The sequence below is a fragment of the Octodon degus genome, unplaced genomic scaffold (genome assembly GCF_000260255.1).
Source record: "Octodon degus isolate 3935 unplaced genomic scaffold, OctDeg1.0 scaffold00091, whole genome shotgun sequence".
Lineage (NCBI taxonomy): Eukaryota > Metazoa > Chordata > Mammalia > Rodentia > Octodontidae > Octodon > Octodon degus.
Genome location: NW_004524667.1, coordinates 1,053,696 through 1,063,217, shown reverse-complemented (window position 1 = coordinate 1,063,217; position 9,522 = coordinate 1,053,696). Strand labels below are relative to the sequence as shown.

Here is a 9,522-nt window from a genome sequence, read left to right as displayed (position 1 = left end):
CTTGTACCTGAGGTACAGGTTAAAGAGGTGCTAGTAATTCCTTCAGGATTCTGAAAACAGTCTCTTAATTTTCCTCAATGCTTTCTTGGCTTTTATTAAACTGTTTTCTTAAAACTTTAAAATTTTCAAATCCAGTTTCCACTGTCTTCAAGCATATAAATATTTTAATGTATATTGTTTAAATTCCCTTCTAATTGTGTCTGCCAGCTGCCAAAATATATATATTGGCCAATAATGAATTTATACTGCTTTTATTAAAGTAATGTACATGCCAGTAACCATAGCATCAACATATATTTAAAACAGGGTAAATATGGACAAGACTTAATCTGCAGTCATTCCTTGCTAAAGGCCTGCAGCATGTGTCATTTGGAAGACCCTAAGCCCAGGATCTGTAGGAGGAATGACCACTACTTGGGGGTGAACTGACAAACGGCGCCTACTGGGTTATCTGTCTTCCTGGTTCCCATGTTCAACATAGGGCTGATGTAAGTTGGGTCATCAATAAATTCTTGTTGAACAAATTAATATGGAGTTAATGTGTTCCCTTTTTAAAGACATTATTTCATAACTATTTGTGCTGAAGTCATGGTAAGCAATATGTGAGTTCCTGGTGTATATAAAGAACACTGGATAGAAAAGGGCACTGAAGATTATTAAACATAGTCTCTAGGCTTGAAAATTTCAGGGACAGACACTTTGCAAAGTGTTTGTTATATAATATGGCTGGTTTCCATACCGTACAAAATGACTAAAGCACTGGGGTACTGTTTAGAAGAATGGCTTGGTTAATGATGAAAATGCCATTTCTAGTCATTCTTTAATTTTTCTAAAAAAAAAAAAAAAAAAAAAAAAAAATTTAGCTTTCAAATATGATTTTAAAAGTTTTAAATATTCAGTATACTTTTTTAAAATTTTATTTTTGTGTGTGTGTGTGTGTGTGTGTGTGTGTGGCCAGCTCAGCCCACCAGGGGGCGGGGCGGGCTGGCATGTGGTGCTGGGGGATTGAACCACCGTCCCTGGGCTTTGCTAAGCTTCTCCTAAGTAGGTGCTTTAGACCACTGAGCCATCTCACCAGCCCCTTCAGTATACTTTTTAAAGTACTAATTTTTATCAGTTACATTCTACAACATTATACTTATAATGTGCAAATTGTGCTAAAGCCCATTTTAAAACTTAGGAAGATGGGGCTGGGGAGATGGCTCAGTGGAATAAGGGCTTCCCTGGCAAGCACAAGGGCCTGAGGTCAATCCCCTGTTCTGCAAAAAAATTTTAAAAAAAAAAAAAAAAAAAGTAAGATGGCAAAGAAAAACACCCTTGTTTTTGGTATTAGATTTACTGGCTTTTAGGTAACTTCAGTAACTTAGGTAATTTACTGAAAACAATGACTTAATCTCTCTAAGCCTTCTATTAATCCCATCAATAGTCTTTGTTAATAAATTCCATCTTGTACTTTAAGCTGTACATTTGAGTTTTTTGAATTTAAATATGAAATACTTCTACATTTGTGATGTGTCCTATAAAGTGAGACTTGCTCACATATATTCTTTATCTTAACTGAAATTTGTAAAACTTACATAAGTTTTGAAGGCAGTAAACATGGTTATCTTAGTTTGCTCAGGTTGCTACAGATAAAAAAACAAAAGCTATTTTTTTTTCACAGCTCTGGAGGCTTGGAATTTAGGAATCAGAGTGTCAGAATGTTTGTGTTTTGGAGAAGACCTGCCAAGTTGCAGACAGATTTTGCCAATTCCAGGTTGTATTCTCATGTGGCTCATGGAAGGAGAGGATTAGCTGTTTAAAAAAAATAAAATATATAATATATATATATATATATATATATATATATATATATATCCCATCATGGAGTCTCCAACTTCAGGCCTAATTACTTTACAAAGGCCTACTTCTAATACCATCCCAGTAGGGGTCCTGGGTTTCAACACAGGAATAAGGGGAAGTTGTTACACAAATATTTAATACAGTGCTTAAAATTCCTAGGTGTAGGGCTGTGCATGTAGTTTAGTGCTTGGCTAGCATCCTGGAGATCCTGTGCTTGTTCTCTATCTCCAACACCACCAACAACAACAAATTAAAAAGGTAAATGAAAAGTTAACAAAAATTTTTGTTTTTTTGAAACAGGGTCTAGCTATGCTTAAACTCATTCTGCAGCCCAGGCTGGCCTTGAACTTCTGGCAGTCCTGCCTCTAGGCCTGTGTCACCACACCCAGCAGAACACAGCTTTCGAATTTCTAATAGTCATTGCTCTGATTATTTCAGATAGCAGGCTCTGTTTTGAATATACATGATAATGGAAACCATGTGTGTGCATGTGTGCACATGTGTGTGCAGATTCTCATTACAGCTCAGACTTGTACTGATTCTCCTGTTTTCTGCCTCCCTAGTGCTGGAATTTACAGGCATACCACGCTTGGACTCCATTGCCAGCTCAGAGTGCCTGGGGGCAGGGCCCGATGAGGTAACAGGGATCAAACCCTGGTCTCTGCACTTCCCTAAGCAAGCACTTAGTCCGCTCAGCTATCTCACCAGCCTTGAGACCACTCGTGAGACTGCCTCAGGAAGCAGAATCTGGGATCCAGACATTGTAATAAGGAGCTTCTTGATGCATCTGCTTTCTTCTACTCTTACCTCCTAATCATCTTCCATGTCTTTTCTATCTTGCAATTTCTGCTTGGACAGTAGATATACTATGGTTTTTCAAAAAGCACTGTCTTGGGCCAAGGATGTAGTTCAACAGCACAGCACCTGCCTGGCAAGCACAAGGTTCTGAGTTTGGTTCCCAGTTCAAAAAAAAAAAAAAAAAAAAGCATTGTCTCTAAGGCTTGAGAGATTTGGCTTGAGTCTCAGCACGTTTTCCCACATTTCAGTGGCTTTCTAACCTGCAAGTTGCCTACCTCTTATAGTATGTACTGACAGTAAGTGCTAAGTCAATGGGTGCTGTGAGTACTCTTTTCCTCATAGTGTCTATATAAATCTACAGATTCAGTTGTACCTCATGACATCCATATTTGAGCTAACTGCCTCACTTTCTTCAGGTTTCCTAATTCAGATTCCTGGAGAACCTAACTGGAATAGCTCACCAAGGCTGTGTACTAGGGTGCCACACAGTCTGCATTACCAGGAGTTTCACTTGGCAGCAGGATAGGCCAAGGATAAAGATATCTGTGTAACTTGACCCCCAACATCACCTTATATACTGAAGTAGCCCTGATGTTAACACCATTATTTTACAGTGACTTCCCAACTATATCCTAGCTGTCATCCTTTTTACTCTTAAGATGATAGCAGCTTCTACAACATTAATTCCTTGGATGTATACTTTCTTCATCCTTTGATAAGTACCATGTCTGGCTAGTGAGGAACAATGGCCATTAGGCAACATTAATACAAACTAATTATATGTTCAATAAAAATCCTATTGTGAAGAGCTGTCCTTTCTCCTCTAATTAAGGCTCTTTCCGCTATGAAAAAGCAACTAAGGGTTACGCTAAGACAACCATTTACCTCCTGAGAATTACTCTCATGTTCTACTTGAGCCCTCTGACCTTTATAAGGAGCCTGAGAGAATCTTACCAAGAGAGAAAAGTTGAAAAGGTACAGCTGTAGCAATATTAAGGCCCCTTGTGAACTATGATCAGTCTCATAGGGAACTATATTACCATTTCTGGGTCCTTATTTGGTCGTGCTAGTTTTATTCTATTCTCAAAGCATTAAGATCAACGAAGAGCTTAGCCTACATACAGGATCTCTTTAAGAGAAAGAGTGAATGACAAGCAATACAACTCATTTTAAGGAATGTATTTCCACTTGAAAGAGGCAACATATGCAATGTCAAAGTCATACCTAGTTTAAAAAAAATACACAAGTGGTTTGTCCATGGAGAATGAAAAAAGTCCGCTTTGTTTTAAAATAGTTACTTCCTTACTGTTTGTGTCTAGTATGTCCCCCTCAACACCTCATGTAGTCTTGGGGCAGCTTCTAGAGTTTGTGATTGACTACTGTGGGTGTGGATACTGCACCTGCCCTGGGGCAGGTAATTTGCATCACAATATAAGGAGGGAAGAGAAGCTAGCTGCTTGAGCTGCTGGTACTTCTCTTGAGCTCGGGCATGCTCTTTGCCGCTGCCGTGAAAGGTTGCCCTCTGCTGTGTGACACTCTGCCTTGGAGCCAGCTGAGCATGGACTGAAACCTCCAGTAACTGTGAGCTAAAATAAACCTTTCCTTCCTTCATTTTGAGTGTCGGGTATTTGTCCCAGCAACGAGAGAAGAGTAACTAAGACACTTATATTGGAGCACTAGCCAAAATTCAATACTAATACAAATAAAAGTTTCTGAGGTCACAATATATAAGGTGAATGTTTTTAATTTCTTAAAAGGCACACTATTTCAACCATAAAAAAAGAAAAAACACAATTAGAAACATTCCACAGTTCCAATTTAAGCTAAATAACCTACTAGTAATTTATGTCACATACCTTTGATACTATTTAGAACAACATTGAGGCCATAAAACATGTCCCACCTCACAGCAGCCCTCATTACAATCACATTAGGAAGAGGACAGGACCCTGGAGTGGGGATGGAGGCACAGGGCCAGGGACCTGCACCTAGCAAGTCTGGATTCAGGGGGAGACCCCTTGTACCCCACCCACAACATGTCTGAACATCTGGATCCCTTGGTAGGGACCCAGGGACCAGATGGGAGCCAGGGACAGGGTTCCCCAAGGGAGACAAGCATGTACAAGGGCCACGCCAGCATACCTCCTCAACTCCTCCAAGGGCTCCAAAGGCCACCAAGCCACCACAAGATGACAAATGGTAATGATGACCAGAGCAGTGGGGCACAGAATGGCACAGCTGGGAAGATCATGAAGCTCCTCAAAGCTGACCACAGAACTACACAGAGCCAAACTTCCATGACAGGTCCAGGCCTCAAAGCATGAAAACCCAGACTCCAACAGGGACTTGCACACCAGTGGTTCACAGCCATGTGATTCACACAGCCAAGAGGAAAACGTCACGGGACATCCACAAACTGATGGACAGAACTGGTAGATGTCATGCCACATGGTGACTTGGCAATGAGCCAAAAAACAGCCAGTCCCCCAAAGGTCAGGTCCCACGTAACCCCACTCTGAGGAGACTCCAGAGATAACCAGGGCCAGGGGATAGGGGAGTAGAATGGTATCTAATGGTGCAGAGATGAGGAGGGTGGGGTGAACAGCAGTGCTAGCTGCACAGGGTATGGAGGGGCTCAGTGGCGCAACTGTGTGCCTAAATATGGCCAAAATGGGACATTTTATACCAGGTATACTTTATCACAATGAAAAATAAGAACATAAAAAAGAACAATGTACTTTAATAACTTAAAATGTCTACCTACCTTCCCATCTCTTAATACTCCCAGGAAGTACAACTTTTCAACAGATTTAAACAATAAATCCAATGTTTACTTATGGAGGCAGATTAACTATGGCTAGTAACTACGACATGAACTATGGCCGAGTTTATCAGAAAGTCATGAAAATGTATTAAGCATTTTTAAATGGTCACTTAGAGCAAGTCCTAACAAGCCCTAGAAGAAAAATAGGAGTTTCTATTTTGAGACAAGGTCTTACTAAGCTGTGCAGGCTACAGTTCTCCACTTTTTTTTTTTTTAAGATGGTTTCATTATGTAATTCATGCTGGCCTTGAACTCACTCTGTAGCCCAGATCATAGCAGTCATCTTGCCTCAGCCTCCTGAGTGCGTGTATAAGCATGCACCACCACGCTCAGCTTCTACTTTCTAATAGGACCCAAGGTTTATATTGCATAATGTAACTCTCGAAACAGCACTGTGACCAACAATATTTTATAGGACAGTCATTCAACTATTTAATGTTTCCTTATAAATAGCATTAATATTTTGACCAATACTTTAAAATTTTTAACTCTATTATACTGACAATTCCAGAAATATCATAAACTCAGCAGTAAGTCAACCTTATGATGCCATTTATTAAATAGAAAACAAACAAGATAATTTATTCTGGTTTTTACCAAAAAGTAATTTAATTCAATAATTTGTTACTACTTGGAACTATATTGTCTCCCCAACACTGGATGGCAATGAGATACAAGCAAGCCTTTCTAGTCCTGAACTTCACTCTAATAGAAAGCATTAAGGAATCTCTGCAGCAAACATCATCCAGTTCCTATGCAAAGCCTGCCTCTGAACATGGGCAAAATCTAAGATGTAAGTTCTACTCAAGGCAAAAAGATTGTAATTTCCACTATTTTACTTAATAACTTAGGTTACACCAGCTGTTCTAGTACTGAATAGTAAACAATTCTTGAAAATGAAGATAATACTACCCTCACTGCCATCATTAATTTCTGCATGAACTGTTTTATATCCAGATATATAAATATAAAACTTTTATACAGATAAATTAGTGTTAAAAATTTTAAAATGTGTAACATCACAAATGTCTTTTCTATGTTCTGAAGTCTTATAAATGTTTTCAAGACTGAAAATCTGAACACTCTAGTTATATATCAAAAACATTGTCAGAACCCAACTTATAATGCTCTTATTATTGCTTAATCCCCTAATTAGTTTTAAAAAAGAAACCAATGAATAATACTAAAGCCAGGTATTTACTAAATAGTGCTGATTTCTACTAGCCAAACTCAGCCTTTATAAAACAACAGTTGATCCACGATAGTCTTTCTCAGCTCACTGTCCATCAGAAGTTTCAAACATTTTCAATCAGAGCCTTCATTTTTCCTGTAGACTTCAACATATGTGGCCCAAACTGAAAAAGAAACAAATAGAAGATATAAAGATAGACAATGGTTCTTCTAACACTAACGATAGGCCCCACTCCAAGAAATAGAACTCGAAGCTGGATAAATCAAGCAGCTCTCAGTAATATTAAAACTTTTATGAAAAGACAAGTTATTATAAACACAAGACATATAAACAAAAAGGCAAGACATATAAACAAAAAGGCAATGAGTTAACTAAATTTCTTCCTAGAGAAAAAAGTTATAATCATCTCAGCAACGTTCTTTTTCAGTCTAATTTTCTTTTTTTCTTTTAATGTTATTTATTTAGTTAGTTATTTGGTACAGGGTCTCGCTACAAAGCTCAGACTTATAGTGATCCTCCTGTCTCAGCCTCCCCAGCACTACGATTACTGGAGTGCATCACCAAACCTGATTTCAGTGGCCGGCTCAGCACAGGGCTCACACAACATGGCTCGAACCCGGGTCTTTGTGTTTGCCAGGCATACACTTAGACCACCAAGCTATCTCCCAGCCCCCAGTCCAATTTTCTTAATAAAAGAAGAAATAAAGGGCCTGGGAGATAGTTCAGTGGCACAACCACCTGCCTCGCAAGCACAAGGTCCTAAGTTCAATCCCAGGTAAAAAAAAAAAAAAAAGGATAAAACAAGTATAAAGTTACCCTGCAAAGTGGAAAGTTTCAAGGGCATCACAATTAGATGTCTACCTCTCTGGAATATGTAAGCACAACATATTCCTGTGAAAGTAAAGATGAATAAAGGGGGGCTGGCCAGTTAGCTCAGAGGACTAAAGCAACTGCTTAGGCAGATACAGGGACAGGGATTCAATCCCCAGCATGCTGTGCTGGCCTGTCCCCTAGGGCATGCTGAAAAGGTGACTGACACTGGGCGCCCTGGTGCCTGCTTGTGATCCCAGCGCTTGGGAGGCTGAAAACAGGAGGATCACTACGAGTCCAATGTACATAGTGAGACACTGGAGAGCCTGTACTAAATACCTAAAATAAAATAAAATAATAATAAAGATGAATAAAGGGAGTGTAGAAACACCATCGGAGAGGCTCTATGTAATGTGCTCAATCTTCACCCGTGATTTGATGTGCATCTCAGCTCTCACCCTCTTCAGAGAGCTCTTACAGGGTGCCCAAAGAAAATGATTTATTTGTTTTTAGGGTCTCATTATGTACTTTAGGCTGGCCTCATACTAACACCAATCCTCCCACCTCTACCTCCCAAATGCTGGGATTACAAATGTGCACCACCACACTCAGCCCAAAGAAAATGATCTTGAGTTTATATACCACAACACACAAACTGTTCTAAGATATAAATCCTATTATACTGACTTTCACTTCATTATGCTTAAATACAAATACAACCCTACATAGAAAACATGACAGTGGAGAATGCTAACCAATGAGATCCAAAGTTAAACTTCCTTTATATTCTTTATTTTTTTTTTAATTTTATTTATGTGTGTGTGTGTGTGTGTGTGTGTGTGTGTGTGTGTGGCCAGCTCAGCCCAGAAGGGGTGGGGCTGGCTGGCATGTGGTGCTGGGGGACTGAACCGTGGTCCCTGTGTTTTGCTAAGCTTGTTCTAAGTAGGTGCTTTAGACCACTGAGCCATCTCACCAGCCCAACATTCTTTATTTTAAATTCTCAAATGAACAGCTATCAATTTTAGTGAGAACAATAAAAGTATAAACGATAAGCAAAAATGTCATCCTATTCCTAGCTAACTGTATACTTGTAGGTTGGGACTAAACCATGCATCATATACCACTGGATCTTGCATAAGACACAGGTAAATGTTGAGGATCACTTATGGGGTGCACTCCCACACAACAGGGAAGAATCTCAGCCAATACGCACCAATGCTGTCTCTGAGGTGGTCTCTGATTCAGACTTTGAAACTCCTATTTCTACTTCAGCTTGGCTATTGCTTTGATACCGATAAGCAAACTTCTTCTTCAGCGCCTCTGCTATGAGAGCAGCAGGGTCAGTAGCATCCACTGGCTTGGGCTTTACATCTTGCTCTGACCTTAGAAAAGTGAACAAAAAGCAAGAGGACAGGTGTATATGATGGCCCTGCACAGAAGTATTCCATTGATTTTTATCTGGTGAACAGAGACTCTGTAGCATCGTGGTCAGTAACACTGGCAAACATTGCCAGCAATAAGATGGAAATCTAGACAAAGAGCTCAACCGAAAAAAGCACACAAAGGGCCAGGGAGATAGCTCAGCAGCATACGTGCCTACTTCGCAATTGCAAGGTCCAGAGTTCAATCCCTGGTACCACAAAAAAAGCACACAAGTCATAAAAGGTCACTTAGGCCACCTCCAGGACATTGCCTGCCGGCCTGTGGTTTTCTTCTCCTTCACAGCAATTAGGAGCACCTTACGTGTATGGTCAGTGACTACGCCTAAACTTGGCCACGTAACACACCTTTACTGAATAAACTGCTGAGCAGTCATAATACTTTATATGAAACAGTGATACTTTAATGAGAAAAATATAAAATCATCTGAATTGCTTTATTACTATCTTAGCTACTACTTACATAGCTACTGTGCATAAGAAGAGCCAATATGGCCCATTGTTTTGTAAATTAATAACTTAACTGCTAGGCTGAGGATACAGCTCTGTGGTACAGTGCTTATCTACTATGCATAAAGCTTTTTTTTTTTTTAAATATTTATTTATTTATTTATTTA

The 9,522-nt window shown here is 39.5% G+C and overlaps 1 protein-coding gene across 1 annotated transcript in view; it reads right to left on the bottom strand.

The window, feature by feature from the left end:
* Positions 1-5,999: 5,999 nt before the first annotated feature.
* Mtfr1 (mitochondrial fission regulator 1) overlaps positions 6,000-9,522 on the bottom strand; it is a 50,169-nt gene continuing 46,646 nt past the window's right edge. Inside the window, exons 7-9 of the mRNA XM_004637561.2 lie at positions 9,288-9,306; positions 8,680-8,848; positions 6,000-6,819 (exon numbers count right to left, since the gene is read on the bottom strand). Of these exons, the coding sequence (XP_004637618.1) occupies positions 6,760-6,819; positions 8,680-8,848; positions 9,288-9,306 (248 nt within the window). The 3' untranslated portion in view covers positions 6,000-6,759. The remainder of the gene's footprint in view (positions 6,820-8,679; positions 8,849-9,287; positions 9,307-9,522) is intronic.